We start from the raw sequence: 27,529 nt of genomic DNA, 5'->3' as shown, positions 1-27,529 counted from the left end.
GAGTTACTAGGAGTATTCAGTTAGTTAGCAGACAAATTATGAGGAAATTCCAAATAAAATCATTTGTATACCAGCAGGATCAGAAAAGATCCTTCTAAGGATCGTGCATCCTTAGAGCAGAAAAATAATGACATTAACGTCGAGTTTCATATGTGACAGAGTCACTTAGGCTTATTTTCTACTTAAAACATGTTTGTTCTGTTTATTTTATTTTCTGGAATTTTACTGATTTGTCAGTAATCGTAGTAATGTGTTAATTGTGTTAGTAACGTGTTAATTGTGTTAGTAATGTGTTAATTGTACTATTCCTTTACCTGCCCCTGTCCTGTTGTGCAAGAGTAAACACCCATTTCCCTTTTGTAATTCCTGTTTTGCCGATTTCCCTTATGTAATTCCTGTTTAATTGGCCGTTCCTAGCCCTTATTTGGTTTTAAGTATTTTTACCTTTTCTTGTATCTTACTATAAGTTACAACCGTTTGCTCGGTAAGTTCAGTTGATTTGTTGCTTTCCTAAGAGTGCCCTTAAAGCGGATTCCAAGCCATACTAGCTTTTGGTATGTTTCAGTATTTTATGTTTGTTTGAGCCCTAAGCTTAGCATGTAGTTGTTTCCATTTGTATTTTTGTAGTGATTTTCGGGTTAGAATTTGCTTAGTTTAGCCACATATTCCTTTTATCGTACTACTGTATTTTGTTTATTTACTCTGACCTTTGTCACACAGCATCTGATTTCTCTGCTATATAAACTGCAATTGTTTTCGTATTAGCAGCTGTAATGTTTTGCTTATCTGCTTCCAATTCATTGTTGCTATGATTCCTGTGTTTTCAGTACCAAATTATGGATTCATTACACTAGTAATTTCATTTTCCCCTTTCACTGTCTTATACTGTATTAGCTCAAGTTGTAATATTAAGCCTAGCTCGAAGTCTTTGTTGAATTCATGCCTTGTGTAGCAATTACTATTTTTGATAGTTTCTGTCACACAATTTCCTGTTTTCAAGTACTTTGTTTCCTTACTCTTACTGAATTATTTCTGTCTGTAGGTTATCCTTTAGTGTTACGTACTTTCTCCTACAATATTTTAATCTTGTTACATCATTTAGCTCATTGGAGCTTTGTTTTCTTATTTATTGTTTAGTGTCACTCGTTCCCGTTTTTTTGTACCGTTGCATTTATTTGCTGTGTATTAAACTTGTACATCTTCCCTCGGATCTTTTGTTCTTACGTCGACCGTTTTGGCCGTCTTACACATATAATCATGGGATGTGAGCGTTAAAACGTGTTAGATGTTATTCTCATATGGATACCCATTGGGTGTTGTCTTGGAGTGAATATTTTACAGATGCGTCGATTATACTATCTCATATCTCCAAGTCTTCTTTTGGTGGTGCTAACTATAAAAGATAAACGATTGGTAGTAAAGCAAGAGCTGTCTTCTGTATTGAGGTCTGCTATTGGCCCAGATCAGTTTGCCTACAAAAAAGGATGCAACACAACCTTGGCGCTCCTTACTTGTCATCATCATTAGCTTAAATGTTGGATGGGGCAATGGACTTTGTAAGAGTTTTCTCCTTTGATTTCAGCAAGGCTTTTGACCATGTTTCGCATGCTATTGTTTCCAATAAGTTAATGTCACTTAATATCAATCCTTGTTTTCAATTGGATCGTTAGTTTTCTTAACAATAGGAAACAGAGAGTAGTCGTGGACGGCTTTGTCACCGAATTTGTTAGCATTAATAGAGGGGTACCGCAAGGTACGGTCCTCGGGCCTATATTATTCTCCATTATGGTGAACGATATAAGACCGGTTTACCCGGAGCGCAATTAATTGCTCAAATATGCTGACGATCTTACACTAAGTGTACCTGTTTCCGCACATCAAGATCACCTTCTTATTGAGATTGACAGCATTCAACACTGGGCGGTAAGAAACCGTATGAAACTAAACCTCACTAGCCATGGTGGTGCATGGTAGAATTTCCAAACCACTGCCACCTCTAGTACAGAGAATTGAACGGAAAAGCTGGTTGAAATTGCTTGGCATAAATTTCCAAGAAAAGTAATCGGACTGGGACCTTCATGTTGAAAATTTGCTACGCAAAGCTAGTAGTCGTTTATATATTCTACGCGTTTGTAAATATTTTGGATATCCTAAAGAGCAACTGACTAAATTATTCGATCTCTTAATTATGTCCTTGTTCTTATATGGAATTGCGATTTGGGGAGCGGCATATCAAGGCAAATTTCTTGATCGCATTGACAGGTTTTTTTTAAGCGAGAGTTTAGGTTTGGTTACACCAACAACCTGTCTGTGATAACTGAAGTTATAAGAAACCGAGACAGTAAGCTATGGAAAATTATCAAAGATACTCCTTCTCACCCCCTTTATCAACTATTACCCTCTAAGAAACAGAGATTTTTGCGAAACAGAGGACACTACTTTAGTTACCTGCTGTTAAAAGAGAACGCTTTAAGAGATCCTATATTAATAGGTGTTTTTTTAATTTTATTTAATTGTACTTGATCTTAAATTAATTGTTTGTAAAGTCACACGTATGCTGTGACTACCTGACTATGAATGAATAAATTATCCCGAGGGGATCTTGGCTTTTCATACGTGTGGGAAGCCATCTTTTGTTCATAAATTCCAGGATAATTAGGGTATTTATATGGGAGTCCTCAAAGCCACTGGCGGCTTCTTAGGGGTATTCCTTCAACTCGGCTGCGAGTTGATGTAGATTCCCGTCTTTCTTATCACTGACATTTTTCTCGAATTTTAAGATTATTACAAGTAAATCTGTCCTCCCCGAAAAGCTGTCAAGTTTGTGTTACAGATTGTAACCATCAGATCTTGTCTTCGTATAGAGAAACTCTTAACAAGCGATCGGGTTAAGTTACTGTCAACATATTCAATCGTAATTACCCCGCGTCATACGCAAAAATACGTGTCAAAAACATCTTGTGATTGCCGGCTGTGAGAGCAAAGCGCGTTGCTTCTTGTCGATTACTATGGGGAACAACTGCGATTTGACACATATAACTCTCAAACAGGAAGAATTTGACGTAGCCGACCCTATTAGCATTATCGCAAATCTCTGCGTTTACTCAGTAGTCGCCCGTGTCGAAGTTTATTTGCGAATAATCATGTTATCGCTTTGACCACAGGATAACAAGATGAGAAATTAAGAGTTGTCTTAAAACGTTGTTTAAAAGTGATTATTCGAAAAGCCGATAGAACCAACAAAGTTAATGGTAGGCGTCGGAAGATGCCTCTTTAAAAATCTCCGTTAAATCAGGTCATGATCCACGCAGGCTGTCAAGGGGATCAGGAAGGATTCTGTTTATTGTATTATGTGCAACTTTAGAGGACACACAAACATAATAACATACGCCACGGTGTATGTAAATGATAAATAGTAAATATGATTGAACTCTGATACGCAAATTCCGATCTACTTAATTCCTGTCACACTCGTATTCTATTTGCCGACCCCATTTGAAAGCATGCAAGTAGACAAGAACAGCAATAGAAGTCAAGCCGGAGATAAGAGGTGTCGATTCATTCATAAAATGCGTATTCGGTAGTTTCCCTTCTATTTTTCGAATGATTTTCGAATATTTACTTTCTTACTTAATCACTCTCACCAGAAAGGTGCAGAACACACAACAGAGCGAGGCTCCAAATTAAGTGCGCTCTCAGAGGCACTGTGAGAGTGAAGTGTTCTTCCCAAAAACACAACGAATAGTCCCAGCCAGGTCTCGAACCCTCTCGAAATAGAATCCAGTGCGCTGACCATCAGGCCACTGTGCCTCCCACGAATAACTCGTGACTATGTTTTCACTTTCTTTGTATCAAATAATCCAAAGAAATCAATTATAGAAACCATTAAGGATCCATGGGAATCAAGACTCAGATTTGCCGGTGAACTTGAACATCTGTCAAGACATCGTGCGTACACCGTCGTAGACCGACTCAGTTCCGATCTCAAGAATTCTTTTAGCATCTTTCACAATTCAACACGCGGATCGAGATAAACTAGCCTTATCTATAAATTACTATTCATCCTTAACTTAAAGCCTTTTTTATGCTGTCTTTAACAGACAAGTTCAAACTTTAAAAAAAGTTACTCAGTTTGATGCATCGCGTTACAAAAAACAACAACAAAGTTTTCAATTAACAATGGCAACGTATACGACAACGTAAACGGCAACGGTAACGTTAAAGGCAACGGCAACGGCAACAGCAATGGCAGCAGCAGCGGCAACGTCAGCGGCAGCGACAGAGAAAGTGACTTAACTGAGCTTTTTCTAGTATTTAGTATCCAACTGTGCTTTATAGAGAACAAATAACGCTCAAAACGAGTATAAATATCTCGCGGTATTTTGTACTCCAGAGTGACTGGTTGGATAGATTGAGTTCGCACCGCGCAAGCGACGAATTGGATTGAAGTTACGAAAAAAATTTAATTAAATATTGATCCAAGTTTATTAGATAAATCGAACGAAGAAAAGCAGTTAGACGACAATGAAATTTCATAATTTTTTTGAAGAAAATAGAAACAGCGCCAATTCCGTTCCGCCTCGCATACTTCTGTCAAGCACCCCCTTAAACAAGTATCCGCGAAATTCGCCCGCACTGAAATAACAATATGGTGTATTGGATAATAAATCTCTTATTAAACGTTTTGTTGTGGGGCTCGTCAAATACGGCACAACTCGTAAAAATACTCAACGATACAACACAACAAAACGTTTAATGAACTATATGTATTCGAACTTTATTTTTTGGATAATATCAATAATATTCAATGATGTGTGTCGTGGAGCGTTTACACACTCAAAATTGATTTCCTTGCTTATGATATTTTTAATTATTAACAAATAAATTGCTATTTCGTTGCCGTTAAAGTAGAATGTAAGAGGAAGCGTTGCGGCGTTGCAGCGATGTATCTAATCAGGGCGTAGTGTACATGGGAACATATACGTAGCAACATGATTTTCAAGTAAACCCACGTTTGATGGGAATTGAGTGCCCGTGAATCGTTGTAGGACGAGAGAAAGCCCTGATTCCCAAACGGAATTACGCAACTGGGTGGGTTTCCTCGGCTAATAAATGTAGCGATTTTGTGACTTTAAGTTAGAATGGAATAGAGGAGATATATTGTAGCAAGGAACTTGTAATGTTGAATTGTCGAAAATAAAGCCTGAATCAGATAAAAGTATACAGTCCAAGATCACTGAGCCAGCGTGTGCGTGCGGGAATTCTGAGCAACGCAAGAGAGAAATTCTGCGAAAATGTGCTATACTGAAACTTATGTTTTTAAAATTGATAACACGAAAACAAAATAGTGCAATTTATTTAGCCAAAAGACTTCATGTTGCCATGCGTCTCTTCACTGATAGAGCACAGATCACGTCAAATCTGGTAAGAGAAAAAAGTATCACACGAGCGCAGCCGAGTGAGTCACTCGTGTTCATATCAAACTTCAAATGCCGCATTTCCCGTTGTTATTCAAAATTATTTTCTTTCCATCTCCTTCCATATGATGCCCGTAAGCCTCGTTGTCTATATGAATCACAGCAGTAAAGGACTCTCCAACTTGTGGAGGCGGGCGATCGACTATCCTTCTTCCAGCCTATGAAAGATAGAAATATGCAAAATGCAAATGTAGGCATTCTTTAAAGAAATCACCATCAACTACGATGATTTCTACTTCGACCCAGGTTGTTACTGATATTCTTACAAACTGATGTTAGCGCCCGACATTGTACATTCGAACATGAGCACGAACTAACCCCTGATAATGATCCGCATGTAATTTCTCCTCCAAATCCGACACTTGAATCATCCATTAACATGATCACCAACCTCAGAAGCTTTGATTCTTTAAAGAATATTCCTTTTCAGTGCCATGGAAAATGTGATGATAGGGTGCAAAGGGTTAAGCAGAAGAGGTAAGGAAGCCAACGAAAGATGCACTATTTTCTTCAAAATTGTTAGAAACAGTGTGCAGTGTGATGGGAGTTGATGACACTTGAAGTATATAATGGATAATTACTGAGGCATATGGCCTACGGCCTCAGCTGACTGCAATATTTCTCATAATGCCATATGCCTAAGTAATTATCCATTAAATAATAGTAACCTGCACACTGCAATATTTTTAATAATGCAGCCTTGACACTGCAATATTCTTAATATTGTAGCATGCTTATTTAGCGCGTTTAATTATATTACCCCTGATAATTTCCCTGCTAACAGTAAGGACCGCCTCCGTTTTCCTCATACAGTTGTTTTGTCATCTTCTTAAATTAAAGACTTCAATCGGTGATTTAATGCAGACAGAGAACAATAGAGTTTCATAGGGATCAGTAATTATATGGGACTAACGATGTCAGATAGACATATGAAACGATTTTCCCCCACAACGTTTGGTAACGAAGGGCATTTAAGACATTCAAATCGTCGATTCCTGATCTAGTGAATTATTGTACGGAGCCCTCCGTGTTAATTTTTGAACTCCTTGAAAATAAGCGCAATTGAACTATAGACCAGTCAGGAATAAACCGATCAGATTACGGTAGTATAATGCAAAAAAAAGTAGAGCTGGAGAACATCAAACAAAACGTGTTTTATACTTACTTTCACATGGTGTCCATACCACAAGATCGCACCGATTACAATAATAAGTGCAGATACCCCGACAGCGATTGCAATCATTTGGAAGGTGGAAAGTTTAGCTTTTTTGACCTCCGCACACGATTTGTACTCCAGATGAAGATCTTAAAGAAAAGACAAATCATAAAAACCGACAATATTCATGTATAGGTCTAGATCTCTTTTGACTGCTTCATATCATCGCAATTATAATAAGTGTTTATGGTAGGCAGAGGATAGCGTTGAAGCTCTGATTGGCTACTCAAACTCCGAGAAACTCACGCGGGAATTGCGCCTAAAAGTGTTGTAATCGTTCCAGAAAAAATATGTTAGAATCATCAGTTTGTTCTGTATAATCTCACTGTTTTAGTTTTTAAGAAAACAAATATTTTACTTCAGTGTCTGTGGCTAGCGGTGGATATTTACTTCCATTTCAGTGAAAAATTATTAAGAACAAGTCTCTGTGAGAATCAAACATCTTGGGAAATGAAAATTGTCAACCCTCCTTCAAATTTTACATTCAGTTAGGCACTCAGGGAGATGCATAAAATTGCCCTTTTTAAAGATTGCAGTTTCTTGTTTCCATGGTAATAACGGCTGCTTGTTAGAGGCCTGGCTTGTTAAAGGCCTGGCTTGTTAGAGGCCTCTGAAGCTGAATACAGCATTACAGATTGATACTTCTACCATACATAGCGATGGAGTGACACTGTGAGATATTTCGAATCATCGCAAAACCGTTTTAGAAAATTGTTAGAAAATTTCCATAAGATATGACGAGGAGAGACTTATCACCGGCAATCAATGTTTCCATCCGTGTCTTGAGAAAGAAAAAATAAAAACAAAGTTCGAAATAACAGATTTAATGAAATCATAATGTCATAATTCCACTTTTCAAACTACTCATTATCCTGACGCAAATCCCAACTCGTCACTGGAACGAAACTTCCCATAGTAAATATGTAATCTGGATTGCGTCAGGTCCTCCAGGAAAAAGAACAGCGATTTCATTACGATTATTTTCCATAATTTTCTCCCGGATATCTTGAAGAAGAATGTAACACAATCTCCCGATAATTAACACGAGAGGAGGTCAAAGGTCTCTTTTATCCCCCCATGAGGTAGCCGGCTCACCGGGAAGAAAAAGAAGATCGTTCAGTCCAACAACGTTAGTCTGTGCAGATTATCAAGCTAAAAACTCAGAAGATTGTGCCTGTTGGATCATCAGTGACAGCAGTAATTATATCAAATCTGTACTCCACGGTCAAAGCGAAACCAAAAAGGAACCTTTTGTAATTTTGTAGGCACTTACTACAGCATTTTATTATCAAGGGAAATAGATCTCAAGGCTCAAAGTCAATATAATGTTGGAGGATGTAAGAAAGTTCCTGAAAGAAGCTAAATTTTGGAAACTGATCGTGATAAAATCCCTGTTCCATTTGTTGTTTAGCGGGATGCTGAGTTGTTCCAAATCTCCAATTGCTATTGCTGCAACTGGGTTTTTACATGTAGTACTACCGCTGACAAGTTGCGATTTATGCTCTCAGATTCTCAGTGTTTACGAACGTTCAATCAAAGTTTTTCTCTTCTTTCCTTTATTTATTTATTTTTTTTTTTTGGCTGTTTTTACTTCAGAATGCGCGAAGATCTGCTGAATTATCGAAAAACTTCCATTTCTGCTCTTCTTCGGAGCGACCGATGGAAACTTAAATTCATGGAGAAATACAGCGTCACGCTATCATGATAGCGTACTTGTTTATGACAAACGACCGGTAATAGGATAGTTTCGGGTAGACCAGCCGACTTTAACATGTTTCAAATGACATAAAAGCATAACAGTCTATCTTCAGACGATTTTGGTTTGCTCAAATTCTCATGAAAGAAGCTGCGCACGATTTGAGGTAGTGTCTGTAGTCATGTCGAGTAGCCCTCCATGCATGAGGGCTGATCAATTTTTTTAAAAGATGACAACCAGAGGCGAGATTTCTCTGCGGGATATTGCTCATGAGATAAATTTCTTTCCAAGCCTTGCACGTTTCATTTGTCTGAGACGTTTGTTGTTGAGAAAATTAGATGTGAATATCGCCAAATTATGCAATAACTGATTTTTGAGCTTCGTTCGCGAACTGCCCCATATGAAAAGTAGAGGTCGGTCAGTAGAGATTTTTTATATATTTAAAAAATAAAATATTATAACCAACTAGGTTGGTAGTTTCAGTTCCAGAATTGGAGAAATTCAGATGAACGTTTTCCCTGTTTTCCCTTACACCAAAAATGACCGAAACTGTACCGAGATAAATAATCTACTGGTGTGTTAATTTTCACATTCCCTCCCAGGGTAAATTGACTGCATCAAAGTGAAGACAAATAATTTCGTTATATATGGCAGAGGTACTAATCTGTAATATTGTATTTAGCTTTAGATAGAGAGATAAACATTTTAGTCTTTTTTTGAGGTTTTTGTATGAAAATGAGGCCCCAGGCCTCGAACAAGAAGCCGTTGTTATCACGGCAATAAGAGCACTGCAACCTTTAAAAGGGGCATTTTTGTGCATCCCCCTGAGTGCCTAACTGAGTGTAAAATTTGAAGGGGGGTTGAAAATTTTCATCGCCCAAGATGTTTGATTCTTATAGAGACTTGTTGCTAACTATTATTGTCACTCTCATTTTTACCATTATTGTTAATGTCCTGACCTTGGTCCCTTACATTGATGAACGCCTCTTTTGATGTATTTGCTCCAGCGCTGTTCTCAGCGACACATTGGTATTTGCCATCATCTTCCTTCCTTACTGCTGTTATGACTAACTGGTGGTGAATTGTTTGATTATTTATTGAAACCTGAACAATGCTTGCCCGTGAATTGGATTCTACAGCATTAGAATTATCGTTCCTTAGCCACTTGATTTTCAGCCTGGGATAACCAACAGTAATGCAATCTAAAGTTACATCAGAACCGACAACAATACTTCGGTTCCTTGGATCTTCAACGATTATTATCGGTTGGTCATCTGTCAAACGAGAACAAAACGAAAGTGAGTTCTTGAAGCCGGAGAACAAGCTGCGAGAATCCACCAGAATAAACCGAAAGAAGGAGTTTGAAGGCCTCGCATTGACAAGAAAGCTAATTGTAATAATAAAAGTTTTCGCGCTCACTTAATTGTTACAAGTGAAGACTGCTTGTTAACATCTCACACTATCCAGTGTAAGGTCAAGGTGGCCGGATATTGGCCGATTGCTCTTTTTATGTTGCCATTGACGAAACGAAGTAGAACTCAAAGGGAAAAAAAAAAAAAAAAAAAGAACAAGGCTATTATTCAGCCATTGTGTTCGAACAAGCTTGGTCAAGAGAGAATTTGCCATAAATAAGAATCAAGATAACTTGTCTATTTTCGAGTGGCAGGAAAGGAAGCAAAAAACTTTTGTAGCACAAACGAACTGGCGAAACTGGCTTACAGTTGCTATTGTTATTTCTTTTTTTTTTTTTTTCTAATTTAAATGTCTTCTGTCGTTTCGTGCAATTCCATTGTTAAACGCTAATCTTTACCTTACGGTATTTTTCTTTTGCTTTTCCGCTTATATTTTCGGTCAGTGGTTACGTTCGTTATGCAGTGATTGTTCAACCTTTTTCGTTTCGCTTAGTTTAGATTCTTCGGTATTTATTTATATTTTGACAATATCGAGCATCCGAATTTTACCGAAGTAAGCTGCATTAGAGTCATCTCTACGTGTGTTTCGTGTATATCTGCACTGCCAGAAATTTGGGACAACATGGCGGAGGCGGTTCTCGTGTTACAAGCAAAATGGCGCCGATACAGTATAAGAAAATGTATGGGAAAATATTGTTTTTTCAAAATAGCTGTCTAAGAATGGGATATTCCTTCGCTGCGTACTTTGAAATGCAGCCTGCATCGGTTAAAGCCGGTCCATCGCTACGAAAAAGAAATACTCAAATTCAAGCCTACCTTTTCCCAAGGTATAGGAGTAAACTCATAATTCTGACTCCATTTTCCCATACAAACTCTTAAAATCTGCTTCGACAAGGTGGTACAATTCTTTTGTAGTGAGAACAAACTTGTGAAGACTCGCAACTGCGAAGTTCGATATGCATTCTGCACTAGATTCCTTAACTAAATCGCTCGCCAATAAACGGTCGAATATGTTGGCCCACAAATTTTCCTCGAGCCGGGAAACTCTTCGTAGTTTTACAGAACTCAAAAGCCAAATACGCCATTTTCAAATACCCCAATTTTAGGAAGGAAGAACACGAAAGACAAAGTCCCAGTAACCGTACAATTTGGCCACCATTTTCCTTGTTTTCACGTCTTATTTTGCTTTCTGGGATAGAAAGGTACCAGGTCTTTCTCTCGTGGGGTTGTACAAAAATAGAAAATTACGTGTTCACTTCACTTCCCCAGCAGCCATATTGAATTGTCTGTAATACGATATACCGCTGACCTTTCGTAACGGGCTTGAAATGTCCCCGATTTCTGGTGATGGTTTTGGCGATATCCCTGGCCATTGCGAAAGGAACGTATTACTGTAACCGCGAAGTGTTTAAAAACACCCTGTGTAAGGGCCCTTTCCATTTTAAATATATTTTTTAATACGTTTGTATCATCTCCGAAAAAAAGTATTACTGTTATCTAATAAAACTCAGTGCTAAGCTGCACATATATAATAGAAATATGATTAAACGTCTCACCTAAATCCTTAATGGTCAGGAAAGCCGGGGCTGAAGCCCCTTTTCCCGCCCTGTTATTCGCAAGGCAGTGATATTTTCCACCATCTTCTCTCTGTACTCCTGTTATTACCAGCTGACTATGAATATGTTTGTCGTCCAGAGTAATCACGATGACCTTTATTCTTAGGTCGGACTGTGCAGTAAGTGAGGCATTGTTCTTGATCCATGTGATGGATGGCATGGGATGGCCTTTTGCGGTGCAGTTGAAGGTTACGTCGAAGCCGGCAACAACAGTTTGGTTCCTTGGATCTGTCACAGTCTCTGGTTTCAGAAAAGCTGAAAAGAGTGATGCAAAATAGCAATCATTTTTTTAAAACAAAGAATAAATGCTATTCTTATTCTTTCCTGACTGGTAAAAAAAAAAAACCACTTTTGGTGTTTCATATCTAAACTTGGGTGTTTGGGGCAACGAACATCGATTTTTTTATAACTATAACCTCCCCGTAAGATTTTCATTCAAATTTCTATCACAAATTTATACTATTATCGCTCCATATGATAAGGAGCGACGCAGATAACCACTGAGAACACTAGAACGCAGCTAATGAGGCGTTAAGTCATCTTCGTTGCTGTTCAGGATTGCTATTGTCTTAGAGCTGAAAAGACGGCTTCTGGCTTGATATTACAATAAAAAATATTACGGAGCTTTATTTTGGAAGCAAGGTTGCTTTTATACGATTTTTGGCCAAAGTTATAGTCAAAGAAAGTATTGCCTAAGATAGCCAGTTAAGATACATATTGAAAAAAAGTTTTTTCCTGATTTGCTACCTACCTTGTAAAACGATTTCGACAGTTTTTTGCCTGCAATATCCCGAATAATCATTCTCTGCCTCACAAGTGTAGTTTCCAAACTGTTCAGAAGTTATAGTTCTGAGCATTAATGTACAGTGTAGTTTTAGCACACTTGGTGTACCCTGCAGGCATTTGGCTCCAGTTGGTCTACCCTGAGGATCATACCACCGAATATATTTGATCCATCTCCTGGGAAATAGCTTGTCATCATACCTCGGCCACGCTATACAGGTCATATTAAGGGCTGCCCCAATAGCAAGCGTGTGGTTAGGTGGGCTGGACGAGATTTTAATCTCAGGTATAACTGGAGCGGAAGGAAAGGAAATAAAATGCATTAAGTAAAACAATTTCTAACTCAAAAATAAGGCTAAATGCGCGTTTTTGTTTGGTCGCAATAATTTTGAGAAAAAAATTCCCAATTCAAACAGTACCAGATATAATAAAATTTCGTCCTCTAAATCGCTAATGTCGATCGCATTGCGCTAAGATAATTATTTAATCAGGCAATAAGAACATTATGACCTACAGAAACAGCGAGAATAATGATCAACCAATCACAGCAGTTAACAGCAAACCGATGAAAGCCGAACCTCGTTCGTGGACCTTGTCGCCCGAGGGAGACTTGGGGTATGCAATAGCAACATTACAATCTATTTCAACGGTGACCACATCGTTAGGAAAGACAAATCAATCTACTTTATGATCACCGTACTTTAGTGCAAGAAACAACACGGTACAATATTTTCCCCCTAAAGTCAGATATGTTAATAATTACCAACCAGTTTTAGTATTACACGTCTTGCAAGTGGCTTGAGGAAGATTCAACAGACCGCTCATGACAGAAAGTATCAGTAGGAAAAATCTGGAAACGTGTTCTGGCCGAAGGGTGTTTCCCATGATAATACTTCGTCAAACTTAAAATTAAAAAATAACCTGAAAAAAAGTATGAAAGAAAGTGTATTTTTGGATCGGTTCTTCGTGCACGGGCAGGCATCGAAGCCTGATCATTAGTAATTGCTCTTTTTTTTGTACATCAGACATTGGTGGAAAAAAATGCGAAGAATTTTGTCAATTACATCTAAATTTAGATTATGTACCACTTTGTCGTAGTAGTAGCAAGTAGGATAAATATGGTAAGAAATATACAACTTTTTTTTAGAAACATGTTTCGGCATGCTTATGCCATCTTCAATCAATAAGTAACTGAACGTGAGTAATTATATAACAGACAAGTAGGTGATTGAAATATTTACAGTATGATGTAATACAAAAGCGGGTACTAATTACAGCGTGACAACAGACATGAAATTAAAGGTGTGAACTAAAATGCTCGAAAAGTGTTATAGTGCTGTAATTGTTTGTTAAGTTCAGGTTTGATCTTATTTATATAAAAAGCTTCTTTGAGTTTCGAATCAATTGAGTTGTTGGCAGAATCCAGATTACTAAAGCAAGAAAGGGAGTATTTGTTCTTACAAGAAGGAGATGTGTTAAAATGCTTAAAAATATGCGAGTTTTTACCGCTTTCCGTGTGCTCCTTTATCCTAGTAGAGAAGTGGCGACCAGTTTCGCCAATATAACGGGAATTACATCCCGCAAGTTGTTTTCTTTGTGAGCATAGTAGATTTGTGATTTCGAAATCTCACTTTAAAGTCGGTGGTAGTAGATCCCACGTATATATAAGTTTAAAAAATTGCGAGGATGGACAACTTCTGACGTAAAAATTATAAAAAATTTTAACAAAAAACGTTTCGGTCAGAGACCTTCTTCAGTTATTTACAACTTTTGAAATAACTTTTAAACTTACAACTTTTGAAATAAGCCTCATATATGTATATATAGAACTGATGAAGGTCTCGGACCGAAACGTTATTATTAAACTTTCTTAGACTTACTTTCTTAGAATACAAGGGTTACCTGGTATAAATATTTTGCTTCATTAAAACCTCATCAAGTCATTATGACCTGCCCTCACGTAATAAAACTTAAAGAATACTTTTCAGTGCGAGGCACTGAGGACATAATATATCATTTGGATTGGTAATCAATAACAATGTTTCACCCTTGTGTTTCAAAATTCAGACGAAAGTCAGTATCACATGCAAGGGACTTGGGATATAGTTAGCATCTCTTTAAAACTGCGAGACAGAATCATCAATCGATAAATAAAAGTAAGTGATATGCGTCAGATACTAACCTTTACCCTCTTTTGCCCTTCGGGTTGGATTAAACTCGTTGTCTGAAGAATAATCGTGATCACTATTTGTAAATGAGACAGCTCAAATTGGCAGATACGGAAAAACATTAAATCAATGACAACATGTTCTCTTAGACGTGCCAGTTTAGAACTTCCTATGAGGTGGAATGTGGGGAATGTAATATTCTAGAAAATTCCATCTCTTGAAAATTGCCGGCGATGATCAGAATCATTGCCGATAGACCGATAGATTTCTAGCAATGATTGTTGTGGAATAGAAATTAATCTTCAACCTCTTAGTCCTACGAGAGGGATTAAACTCGTTTTTGAAGAAAAAACTCAGTAACATTTGTTAAAGAGACAGTCCAAAGTGGCAAACGAGAAGAACAACTCGACGAGTGACAACAGATTCTTATTTTGAGACGTGTTATTTTAGAACTTCTTATAGGGAAGAATGTAGGTTATTTTAACGAGCGTGACTTTCATTGTAAAAGCCGTCACAATTGGTCTACAAGACTGGCACAATTTAATGACGAGGTAAAAATGCTCTAAAATGAATTAAATTACAAATGTAAACAACTTCAAGTGCTAAGAAGAAATTTTTGGTAAACGATTAAAGTTTTTTTTTTCTTTTTCTTTTTTTTTTTTTGTAAATGAGTACTGTAATTGAAATCTGTTGTGCAATGGAAGACATGCAATCGACCGCGTTAGAGGACCGATCAGTGTTAGACACTTTCGTTTATCTTTAACAAAGCTGAGGCCAAAAAAAAATTCCTACGATTATGTCACGTCTAGCGGCTTTGGTATTTCTCTCACTTAAGTCTTGACTGTTTACTCAGAGAACTCTCTGCTATCACATAACTTACCAATTAGTCTAGTGATGAATTGCTCGATCTCTTGGATCGGATCCCCTCTTGCTTTGATCCTTCGGCAGAGTCTGTTTTTCCACTATACCAAACTTACAATCCTAGTTCATGCATGTAGGTATGTATTGAAAGTTAAGCCGCATGTATAGGTAGGAGCGGTAGAAATATGTACTTGCAATGCAAAGAAATAAATTCTCTCTACCGTTTGACCATCTCTGACTAAATTTAACATCTTTTTTTGCGATGATGTCATCGAAAAACAAATGGATAGATGCAACAACAAATTCCCGTATAAAACCAATACCTGGGAATTAAATTTAACTCCTTGACATGAAACAAGAAGAACGGAAAAGGGCCTTAAATCACCAAAAATTAGGTGATGTAATAAAATGGAAAATGAGGTAGTGGTTTTATAACAGAGCTTGTGGATCATCGGGGAAACCTGTGAAATACCCCTAAAAAACTTACCCCGTGGATGAGTTATTCGGTGATGATGGAAGGGCGAGTCAGTTCTTACAAGAGCGACGAAACGACTCAAAAATGACTGGCGTCTGTAATGCAAACATATTTTCTTCATTTGCTAGGGTCAGCTGATAACCAATAAAAATAACGGGAGAGAGGGGGAAAATCAGGGCATCGGCTTGAATATTTCGACTACACTAATGGAACTGTTGTCAATAAACATACCTAAAACGACTTACCATTATTTTAAAAGGTGTGACGACACCTCTGGAGTGTAAGGAATGTTGTCACCGTTTGCCAAGCGCTGATTGAGAGAACTCAAACAGTTGATTTTGATGTATTACTTGCCAAGGGCTTTGGCTTTTTTCCTTTGAGAAATTGTGGCCCTGAGACGAAAACTGACTATTTTATTTTGGGCTAATTTTTTCCAGAATGTTGAATTAGGTCAAGTTAAAACCCTTTACCGCTTCAAACTCATCCAAAAATCGTCTGCCATTCCTGAAAACAAATTTCAACCCAGCCCGGAATTGTACAGCAGAAAACGTCATCATGACGACAAAGGCTCAACAAACTTATCAGTGCTTCGCTTTATCACAACTCTCTTTGTTCACTGCACAAAGAAGCACATGTGCTACTTTTTTGAGGGCTGTTTCGTTGTCAGTCGTGAAATGTCGACTTTCCCTGTCCCAGGAATCATCTGAAGCTTCTGAGGATAGTCTTGCATCGGCGATGAATCTTTGCCATGAGGATAAAGACAGATCAGTACGGACTCCCCGTGTGGCTTTTCTGGTCGCGTCGCATTATCGCCTTTAAATTGTATTTTTGCTTGCCGTAAGGGATTTTCCCATTTTTAGAGATGATCAGATGGTATATAATTTTTTTTTCGGAAATGGCTGATTGTGTATCAAGGTGGATATTAGGAGTTTGTGAAAGCCATTTCTAAGTCACTGCTATCAATGTAGTTACCCCGAGTTGGGATATTAAATGGAATGGCCTGATGCATTTGGTCGATGATCTCATTAACTTTCCCTACGTGCTTTTTACTATCGGTGAATTTAGAGGTTTGAAGTGTGCGCTTTTGTCCAGTTGCACTTTGGTCTCATCTGCTTTTTCTGTCTCATTCATGATGACTGTTGTTGAGTTGCTTCTGTAAGGTTTAAAGCAGAGTTGTTTTTTTTTTTAACTCTTTCAGAGCCGTAACTTCATTGCGATAAAAAGTAATTTTTGGCTTAGATACAGTAATCTCTGCAAGTTGGGTTATGACGATTTTTCAAGTATTTCTGAAGGGCAATAGATGACTGAAACTGGTGGCATTTAGTTTGATATGAACGGAAGTGGTTCTTTGTAGTGTCCGTGAAAGGTGTATTGGAGACGAATTCGTCTGCGAATAAATCTCGCAAGAGTTGGCCTGATTTTACATTTGTGTGTCACGGGTGCTGGAATGAATTTGAAACCCTTTGAGAGCACGCTGACTTAGCTGTCAGATGGTTGATAGAATGATTTTTGAAGAATTTTCCATTTTTTCTCAGTTTCTTTGCATTGGCTGTAAGCCTACATTTTAAAGTATTTCTACGTTCTGTGTCTTAAGCTGTTTGTTCTGCTTTCGCTGATGTTAAAGTCAGCTTTTTTTCGAGTCAGAGAACACACGTATTTTCCATCTCTTTTGTTTAAAAGTGAATGCTTTGAGGTCAGTAATCTCATTCCTTAATTCGGCTATTTTATCGTTTTTATACATAATGTTCGCGGAGTACTTTCCTTTGTAGAAGGTATTCTGACAGAGAGTTTTTAAAGGCAGATAATGATCAGCTCACATGTAAACGGGTGACAAATCACGTAGACTTCCCTTTCGTCGCCGGATCGCACTGAGAACGGTTTTTCTTGTCCCTTTTTTTGGAACGATAAGCACTGAACCCGGCAGAATTCTTCGCCTAGATCCTTCGAAGTGCACAGATCTCTCGAAACTTCCTGTAGGACTGAAGTTTGCCCGGCGAGTTTGCACAAATCGCACCCGTTTCTACCGCTCTAAGCTATTTGCAGAAGTTCGATGCAGAGAAATACCACCAGCATGGTCTGCACGATGGCTACAACCTTGAGTTACGTATCAATTGCCCGTCATTTTTGTATATGTTTTCGTAAGAATAGAGTAAAACTCTGTTATGTTTGCTTGACATTTTAGCATGTGAGATTTTTGCAAATTAAACGGCCCAAAAAAAGATACTTCTGGTGCTCGGACAAGATTGAAATTTTACCAGGGTTGGTGAAAGAGACACATTGAACACGAAAATGAAAAAAAAAAAAAAAAAAAAGAAAGAAAGAAAGAAAAAAAAAAATAAATGGGATACGAATATTTTGATCTCAGGGGCACTTCAGAGTTTCCTCAGTTATAAAGCTTCGAAACGCGACTACGTAAGATAGTTTTTCTTCAGTAGTAAAGTTTTGCTCGGAGTCTTCTGCTTATATGTCTTCAACTATACCTGCAGTCTTCAATACGGTGACACCCGGTAAAAGAAAATGTACAAGTAAAGAGGCTATCGGGCCGGTTTTTGCCTTACAAAATGAAACAGGTACAAAAGTGTAAAAGGAAATGAAGGGAACATTGAAAAACATATTACTCCGAATAACCCAGGCGTTTGATACAATGTTTTTTTCTGCTCTCTAAGACTGTATGTCTAGACATTCGAGTGCCTGAGGCTGGACGCTGACATCGAACAAAAGCTAAAAATCTGTTTTGGACAAATTTAAAGTTTCGCAGTTTGATGGCAATGAATAATTATTCTGGCCATGTGAGATGTTTCCATTTTTCTTCTTCTATTTTCCGTCCGGGAATAATTGGAGTATGGATGACTCGCATGAAGCACTATCACAGACTCTGTGCTTCCGATGCAAAAATTTCACGCCTTTGGTAGTCAAATGGAGTTGACGCGAAACGAACATCAGCAAAATATTTCCTTTCGTCAGCGTCTGAGCTGAAACGTGTACTTTTACAGTTGCATTTTTAAAGAACGCAATATCCTCCAAGAACAGATCAATAACAACTAAACGTCGGACATCCGATGCGAGAAATAGTTCAGTACCCAAGGAAAGAGTTGGCCTTTTTATTATCTACGAGGGTTATCTTACAGATGTCTCCAAAAACTGAACCCATTTTGGAAAAAAAAAAATGGGTCTCGAAATCCGCCTCAGCCAATTTTTCATAAGACGTGATTTTAGAACAGGATCACCTTTAATCTGCCAATGTGAGTCTTACAAATGATTATCGCGATTTAGCAAACTGCAAAAGGAGACAGGAAAACCTGCCATGTCAGAGCTCTCATCACAACACGCATGGTCGCTTTTCTTTCGCAAAGTACTTTATTATTGATTCAATTTGTCCATAAGTTTACATATCGCCATGGCTGATCGTTCTCTGTTAGCTTTGTTTATTTTGACATCAGCGGAACGAGTGGTTTAGAGACTGTGGAACGAGTGATTTCGAGACTGTGGAACGAGTGGTTTCGAGACTGCGCAACGATCGATCAGGGGACTGTGATGTCTGTGATATCGCACAATAAAGTTCAGACTTGGTTCTGCTCGACAGGATAAATGAATTCTTCTCAGGGGCAAAACTTTTCACATGCATTAAAATATTTGGGTAACAATGATATTTTTGCAAGCACGTGGTTGGCTCAATTGACAAGCCTTAGATAAACCTCGAGATAAATCCTACTTTTTAGATGCTTTAAAATGCGCTTTAGGTCTTTGAAGTCTACTGATTCCTAGTGTCGTGCCTGAGCTTGTGGGTTAAAGTTCGTTGGTACGGAACTATATTGATACCTGAGTCAGAAAGAATCTCTGAGGCCAAAATTTTTCGATATAAGAAAGCGAATTTTATTCTTAAAACAAAGGAACACCTCGACTGTTGACTGCAAAAACAAAGAAAAAGGAAATCAGTCGTTTTGTTATGTGGTAGGCTTTCGTTGGCTGAAAGGTTAACTGGCAATAAAAACTTAAAACAGATGACCATATCAGTTGACGTTATCAACATTATTCTGCTCTGTAAGCGATACCAGGGGAAAAGAAGGGAACTGTTATCAATGAGAATACCTAAACTGACTTTCCATCATTTACAGACAATGCTTTTTCCGGTTCAGAATATTTTTCAGGTGAGATATTCGAGTGCATTTGAATTTCTCCGGAACATCTTTTTCAAAAGCGGCTTTCGGAAAATTTTTAGTTTCGCAGTTCAATGGTGATGATTCATCACTTATTCTCTCAGTATGAGATCTATGGACCAATTAATCAGTTTTTGTTTTCTTTCCAATTTAGGAGGGGGCATTGAGTTTTGCGGTGTCGCGGTGTTAACCCCTCTTTTTTATGCAATTTGCGGTGAAGAACAACTCACATTGCAGTGTTGCAGTGTTCTAAAAACTTACTGAGTAAGATGTTTGTAATCTCAAACCGACGGTGTTCGGTGAAATAAATCATTTTCGGTGTTGCAGTTTATCCTTTAACCCTATATACAACTAGATTTTGACTATATCGCGAAGTTGGTGCAACATTTCTTGCGATGTTTGTTCTATTTTGTTTGCGGTGTTGCGGTATTCAGAACTCCCCATATCCTCCTCAATTTAGGTATAATTGTAGTGGGATACTCGCATGACTACTCTCAGGCGCAGACCATATGCAGTTCGATGTATGAATTCCACGCCGTTAAAATACCATTATTCAAGTTGACGCGAATCAAACAGCTGCAAAGTATTTCCTTTCGTTATTTTGACGTTAAGGGTTATGAGACAAACTAAAACGATTTCCACGATATCTTCCAAGAATAGATCAATACCACTGAAATGGTGGATATAAGATACGAAAAATAACTCATTACTCAGGGAAAGAGTCATCTAAATTATTGTTACTGATCCAGGTCTCCACATTTTGCCCCATTTTTGAAAGAGATTGCTCTCCACATTTTTCCCTTCTATGGAATTTGGTAAACTTTTAATTCTTCATTTCGTAGATTAGTAAATTTCAATAACGTAAATGAAGGTGTCATCCAACGACATCTTGGCTCTTATTCGAGTCACGGAGTGCAACAGTTTGTTCGTTTTAGTTTCAGTTTTAGGAAACTTATCACCGCGTTTGGAAGCACTTACTCTATATAATACCGTAGAGCGCAAACATCCTGGGCTAAGGAAAAGGGTCCAAGGATTAATTGATTAACTACGATTGGACATTAGTAATAATAAAGACATCACAGCGATCTGCAATAAAATCAGCAAACAACAAAGTTTTACCACTCGAATTTCTGAAACAACGATGACGGAGCTCTGCGTGATATACTGTTCAACAAAGGCTTTATTACAAGACAGCTTGTTAGTTAATTTCCTCGGGTAGTGAGAGATCACTATGAAGCAGATACAAAATTCGAAAGAGTAATACAGCGACATATCGAAAACATCCTGCTAATGAGTACTTGTTTGACGGTAAAACATCCTTCCTGGAAGTCTAAAAGTTCCCTAGAGACACTAAGAAATTAATTGGAGCATTTTTGTGGTAAAACGTAACGTTTTCGAATCTGATGTCAGGACCGCTTAATAATGAGACCTCTGAATAAGTTTTCTTTCGAGGAATATTATGATTTTAACAGTTATCTTTGATAATGCTTCCCTCTGATAACAATTTGGTAGACATTACGTACGTATAACTAGACTCAATTACTCACGGTCTGTGCTTGTCTCTTGTTTCTCTGGATAAACATGAAGACGTGATCTCAGTGCAAGATTAATCCTTATTAGTCGGTAAAATCGTTTTAAGTGATTGCATCACCAAACTGTCCTTAATTGTGACCAAATTCAAGTTTTCAGAGTAAATAAGCACGTCTCCCAAGATTAAAGATAAGGAAACCTTTAATTTTTGTTATTTTAGTACGGGATTTACACTTTACCGCCTCCCACACAGACAGACAAGAGGACTTCTTTTGTTCTTTTTTTCCTTGAAGAAAAGTTGATTATTGCTACTTCATTTCTTACCGATTGCAGAATGAGATCAGTATTTCTTACTTTATACTTAATCCATTTGCACTTTCTCGATATAGACAAAATGATAATAAATTTTTCAATAGATAAAAACGTCAATGATTTTATAAATGAAAAGGAAAGACAAAGAGAAATTCTAAAAAAAAGTAAAAAAATCAAAGCATATCAAATAGGACATTGCTGAAAAACGTTTATATATTTTGACTGGTACTAGACCGTTAAGACAAAATCCTTTATTCGGAAATGAACTTTGACACTAGTAACGGGCGTGGACGGTAAAGTGATTAAGCTAAGTTTTTAATCGTGGTAAACAAGCAAAGATAAAACGGGAAAGAGAATTAGAGAAGACTGCTCAAAGCATGGTGTTTTACATCTACATTACAGTGTGTAGGCTGTACTCACAATTTTTTTTCCGAAAGGATCGTTGAAAAATTAATCAGCTTCAACAGCTAAAAGTGTAATGACTTTTCATTGGAACTATAAAAATGTGACACAAGGAAAATCGCAAAGATGCTACTATGTAGCACGACTATTAACTATTCGCTTCTTCGCTTTTTGACTTTGGGTTTAAGGAAATATCAATACGTTATGAGACTGTTTTTGATTCTATCGATTATCAGTTTCGCATCCGTCTACCAATAAAATGTTTCTTTTTACTTCATTTTGATAATCGTACCTACCAGGTATTAGATCGCAACCTTTTTTTTATTTATGTTTCATTTTGGTTTTCTTGAGGAATCATCAGTAAAGCCAGTACTATGGGAGACGAATATTGGACGTTATTTCAGAATGGTGAACACCACATATATAAACACCGTCATAAACAAAAGATATCTTAAATTTGGATAGGTGGCATCTAAAAGTGAAGACATAATAGTTGAAATTCAAAAAAGATTCAAAAGGGAAGTTTGATTTCTCCTGTTTACATCCGGCTTTGCTTTTTTGACTCAAAAGTGACTTTTCCTCAGTTCACAAGTTGAACTTTGATTCCTCCTTACTAAGCAATGCAATTCAGATTCTGAGGTAAAAAAGAAAGAATTGATTATCTTCTTTGTTTATTTTTTTTTTTTTGTAAATGAACGGATGAATTAAGCAGATCATTAGAAGTTCTTAGGAGGTGTTTTCGCCCATTTCTAAAAATAGGGAAAAAAAGGAATCGATTAGGTAAGTGTGTAAGAAGCCCGAATATCTGGCACTAATTGATCAAAGGGGAAACTGGGCGGCTTTTCATCATTACCTTCGCTACATTCCAAAAAATTACCCCTTTGAGGGAGACATTTGCTCGAGACTGAAAAATTGGTCCTGCTCATGCGCAGTTTGAATGAGCGGGCTCTGGGGCTGAACAAAGTAGACAGAAAAAATGGCGGCTGAAAAGCGCACTCGTCCCGTGGAAGGTTTTTATCTCGGAATAGAAAGCCACATTCATCTCAAAGCGGAGAAGATACGTCCCAAAAAACCGGAAAAAGTTGATCAGGAGAAAATGTATCCAATTGAGGTAAGTAAGGAGATTGCTTTGTTGATAAATTTCCTCGTAACGTAATACATGCGGTATAAAACCACACTTCTTTTGAATAATTTTAACTTCTTCCGAAAGAAATAAGTTCATTAAGAGATAAAGGAATTTACAAATTTCATAGTTTTCGGTTTAACATGAAAGGAGTAACTGAATACCTGATAGCATAGTTGACCGTTGCTAGTGAGAGTTATTTGGCCTATCTTTCTTGCCGCTATGCAAGTAAATATAACAGTACTGATATTTAGCAAGTTAACCTAAAAGGGAATTTTCGTCGCCTCAAATACTCATGGTTTAACTGGGATCGTTCTGAAACTTGATTCTTAAATAATTTTATTTCAGGAACATTTTATCCGTGATCATTTCAAGTAAGTACTAAAAATTACCGTAAGTTATATCGTCAAAGTGAATCATAATAGTCCTAAGATATAGATAATATTTTCTTTGCAGATTGTTGACCGAGACAAAATAGAAAATAAAGTGAAAATTCACTTTATTGGATATTCAAGTGACTTTGATGAATGGAGAGATGGAGATGACTTAGTTGACAGAGACAAAAGTAGTCTTGGTCGCTTGGTACCACGATTCATACCGAGTGAAGATTCCTTGTCTGACAGGGCTTCAGCTTTATTCAACCGCCTTGGCCGCGAAGTAAAGTTTAGTCTATTTTCAACCAAAAGGGAGTCACCGGAGGTTCGAATTGAGATGCAGATTGACATGGATATTTATAAAACATATTTACAAAATATTGGATTTGCAAAAAAGTCAAGAGGACGGGAAGTACATTGTGTTGATGATAACTCTCATTTATGCGATCTACTTGGTAGTAAGTGGTTTGAGAGAATTCAAAATGTAAATGGAGACTTTTGTTATGTCATTCCTGCAACTGTAAGATTTTGGCTTCATGAAAAAAAGCCTGTAAGGGAGTTTGTTTATGTCGGCGATACTCTTGTAGAAAGCCACACTGAAAGTGACTTGGAAGTCATTTTTACATTTGTTCGTGGGGATGGTGTGAAGGCTGAATACAACAGTAATGAGTGGAAATCGCCCCCATCCTAACAGTAGTAGTAGCCACAATGTTTCTGACAGTATCAAACATGTAATGCATTAATGTTGACCAAAGAGGATGAGTTGTTGCCCATTCTAACAATAATCCCTATTCCTCGGGGGGATATAGGCACTATCTCAGCTTTATCTATTACAAGTTTTTATAACAGATTATAATAATTTGTTAGTGCTTGTATTGTGTACAATTTAGGGCTGCAAAATTATTTATTTGATATAACAACAACAATTTATTAAGGTACTTCCATATCATCTATCTCTAGACCGATATATTCTCATTTTGACATTTCGTAACCCATTTGCTGTTTGATTTGATCACATGTAAGGGAGAACAACATGGTTTAAATGCACATGAGCTACATGGGGATAAACAGGTCTTAATATTATGACCCTCTAATTTACAGTTTCCACAAGTAACACTTCTTGTGCCTCTTTGGCTGCCAAGATCCTCGAAATATTCAATTCTGTTCCTTTTTTGCACAATTTGTTTTAACGCATCCATTCCTCGTTGATTGGTAGATCTGAAGAAGTCCTTTGTTGTTTTGTCATTAAGTTTCTCTAGACCTTGCTGAGTGAAGGAGCTGATAGTACCATACATTTGTATAAACTCAGGCACATGCCATACCAGTGCATGCATGTAGGGAGTAACATGCTTAGTGTGATACAATTTCAAAAACTGTTCCAGAAAAGATTTTGATGCCTCCTGAATTTCTTCTTTGCTCTGTTGAGGAATAGTGGAACTCAACATGTTTGCAATTGTTAGAAACTGTTTCCACAACTGTGATATTTGATCAGATTTCTGGTGATTGGGCAATACCCTAGTGAAATCAATGTTCCTAAATAATTTCTGTTTCTCTGGGCCTGTTAGATCCCGCCATTTCAATTTCTTTGAATCCTTACAGACAAACCAGTTGAAGGGAATTTTGAGGGTATCATTTAGATAAGTCTCCCAGCCTGCCATGTGCTTGTACTTTGATCTATTAAAACCATCATTAAAAGTTTTGTTTTTGTCAAGTGCATCTTGACGTCGCAGCTCTTGAATGACGAGGTTAATTAGGTTGTCAGAAATTCTAAGAAAAAGGTGCAGTGAATCTATGACAACATGATCAATGGGAATTGAGGGAAAAAGTGGAGCATGTTTAGAATTGTACTTCTCCACTGTTCTTGACCTTGTATTCACTTGTTGTTGAATCTCCTCAATTGAACGTGCTCCTTTTGAGACATCAGTGAGAGACCATTCTTTTCTTCCATCATATTTGTCATATAAGGGACATTTACACCAAATACAGGGGTATGTAGCATGGGCAGCACCAAGACCGCAAACACATGCAAGGAATTTCCAATCCCCTCCCAGGAACCACTCAATTTCAAACTGCTCTGTTCCCACTGACAAATGTTTTAAAGATTCTACATCTTTTCGGATGTCTGTCAATGCTTTGGAAAGTGTTTCATAGTTTTCAGGCTCCTTTATAACAGCTATCAAATGATTGCCACCAGCTGCCTGAGCCAATGTTCCTTCATCAAGGACAGTGAAGGTAACATTGATGACATGTAGTCGTTTGCCAATATTGGTACCATCCCCAGAAAGTTTAACTCGAATCTTATGATTTTCTTTGAAAGCAGCATTAGAAGGACTGTTTTTCATAAGAGTCTGCAACCTTACTTCTAGTCGTTCCTCTATGCTCTGCTGAATCCCACAAGTATCATTGGGAGTACTTGACAGATTCCATTTACTATTTAAAGCTTTTATCCTCTCCTTGACTTTCCATGACCGAGGTAGTTCCTTGCAAATCATAGAAAGTTCATGGTATGCTTCATTTGATATATTAAATCTTTCCTTTGTGTACAGCAGTAAATTTATGTCATCAATCTCCTCATCAGTGACTGTCTCGGCTCGAGATGAGTTTTGAATGTTATTGTTATCAACCAATGTGAGAGTCTCGTACTCTTGAGTGTTCTCATGGAAAATTTCAACTTTAGTGGCAACAAAATTATGAAGTCCAAGAAATGAAAGTGAAGTTTCACAGTCTGTGACCATTTGCTTTCGAACTCTAGTTTGATGCCTTTTGCTATAGTCTAGAAATGTTTTACTTTTGGTAGGACCCCTTGATTTCTTATCTTTTTGTAGTTTCATTAATTTCTGGACAAGCCCTTTAAATTTCTTTTGAAATTTGCTAGTAATGTCTTTGTTTTTAGCAACTGCTTCCTTCATTTTCTGCTCAATTTTGGCCTTCTTGCACTTTTCATCTTTAAGATCATCTTCAAGCTTTCTTTTCTGTCCCCTCAATTCATTGTTTTCGTTTTGGAGCATAACACAGTCCATTTCATAGTAATATATCTTAAAATTCCAAGTTGAAAATTTACCCCTTGTCCAATTGGAAAAGAGTTTTTTCACCCCATTGCCTCCCATAGTTTTGGCTTTGGCTAGTGCTTGATTTAATCGCCAGATCTTTGTTTTGAATTCTTGGATCAGCCTATGATTTATTATTACACCAGGGATCCCGCACTCCTGTCCGACTTTTTGTATAAGTATCCTTAAAACGGAGTTTTGTTTGCCTAAGCTTTCCTCTGGATCGAGTTCTTCTTCACGGTCAGCCTCTTGTTTTGAAGATTTGTACAATTCGTACAGAAGTTTACTGCCAACAAACATGTAGAACATTTATCAATTGCTGAACATGAAATCGGGCGCAACTTCATAAATTTACGACATATTTGGAATTTATAGATTCAAAGATTACTTGTTTATTTGGGCCTGAAATGATGGATATTCTTTGTGGCTGTAATTCCCGCCATCGCCGTTTTCCTTCTTTTCTTCGTCGTTTTGCACGGCCTCTACTGCACAAAACAACACAAACGTAATGCAAATTACAAGAATAGCGCGGGCATTACGCAACATCGCCAACATCTGCGAAGAAGTACTTTTCAATCGCCGATTTACATATATTTTTTCGCTTCAACACGTACGAATTTGGAGCCAAAATGTTTATTAGATCCCAGGCTTTCCAGATCAACCCGTACATTCGCATATTTTAAACGACTAGGCCGCTCCAGGCCGCTTGAAGTGATGAGTTTGTTTGGCCGAGCGGTCAATGCCAGTCACGACTTCTTTCAAGTTCGACGACTTCGAAGCCCGATTTACATGGTTTATTTTTCACTTTTCCAAAGTATTTTGCGACTTATAGATAGAGTAATAAATATATATCGTAAATCTAACCGTACATTTAGATAAA

The 27,529-nt window shown here is 37.5% G+C and overlaps 3 protein-coding genes and 1 pseudogene across 9 annotated transcripts; 2 read left to right on the top strand and 2 right to left on the bottom strand.

Annotated features, from left to right (window-relative positions):
* The first annotated feature begins 455 nt into the window (after positions 1-455).
* On the top strand, positions 456-2,611 carry LOC148741063 (uncharacterized; annotated as a pseudogene). The gene is made up of 2 exons (XR_015995955.1): positions 456-554; positions 1,342-2,611. The product of XR_015995955.1 is annotated as an uncharacterized LOC148741063 (transcript).
* Positions 2,612-5,338: 2,727 nt separating this feature from the next.
* LOC148741062 (peroxidasin homolog) lies at positions 5,339-16,454 on the bottom strand. Of its 5 annotated transcripts, none has more exons than XM_088736912.1 (9): positions 15,717-16,451; positions 15,249-15,349; positions 14,383-14,424; positions 12,968-13,121; positions 12,169-12,492; positions 11,358-11,672; positions 9,328-9,663; positions 6,643-6,782; positions 5,339-5,635 (listed from the first exon to the last, which is right to left on the bottom strand). In XM_088736912.1, the coding sequence occupies exons 4-9, from the start codon at positions 13,083-13,085 to the stop codon at positions 5,486-5,488; spliced, it is 1,383 nt and encodes a 460-aa protein (XP_088593038.1). In that variant the 5' UTR covers positions 13,086-13,121; positions 14,383-14,424; positions 15,249-15,349; positions 15,717-16,451; the 3' UTR covers positions 5,339-5,485. The 5 variants fall into 5 exon arrangements, 4 of the variants coding, with proteins under 4 accessions (XP_088593038.1, XP_088593049.1, XP_088593042.1 ...); XM_088736923.1 differs by having other exon boundaries at positions 9,349-9,663; positions 15,717-16,099; XR_015992783.1 differs by having other exon boundaries at positions 5,495-5,635; positions 9,362-9,663; positions 15,717-16,454.
* Positions 16,455-22,970: 6,516 nt separating this feature from the next.
* Positions 22,971-25,318, top strand: LOC148741061 (uncharacterized). Of its 2 annotated transcripts, XM_088735237.1 has the most exons (3): positions 22,971-23,216; positions 23,577-23,602; positions 23,685-25,318. In XM_088735237.1, exons 1-3 carry the CDS (start codon positions 23,082-23,084, stop codon positions 23,704-23,706), a joined length of 183 nt encoding a protein of 60 aa, XP_088591363.1. In that variant the 5' UTR covers positions 22,971-23,081; the 3' UTR covers positions 23,707-25,318. The 2 variants fall into 2 exon arrangements, with proteins under 2 accessions (XP_088591363.1, XP_088591360.1); XM_088735234.1 differs by lacking the exon at positions 23,577-23,602.
* On the bottom strand, positions 24,491-27,252 carry LOC148741060 (uncharacterized). Its single transcript, XM_088735231.1, has 2 exons — positions 27,038-27,252; positions 24,491-26,935 (listed from the first exon to the last, which is right to left on the bottom strand). The coding sequence occupies exons 1-2, from the start codon at positions 27,202-27,204 to the stop codon at positions 24,559-24,561; spliced, it is 2,544 nt and encodes an 847-aa protein (XP_088591357.1). The 5' UTR covers positions 27,205-27,252; the 3' UTR covers positions 24,491-24,558.
* Positions 27,253-27,529: the final 277 nt, after the last annotated feature.

This window comes from Stylophora pistillata, chromosome 1, assembly GCF_964205215.1.
Source record: "Stylophora pistillata chromosome 1, jaStyPist1.2, whole genome shotgun sequence".
In the NCBI taxonomy this organism is placed as follows: Eukaryota; Metazoa; Cnidaria; class Anthozoa; order Scleractinia; family Pocilloporidae; genus Stylophora; species Stylophora pistillata.
This window is presented reverse-complemented; position numbering and strand designations above follow the sequence as displayed.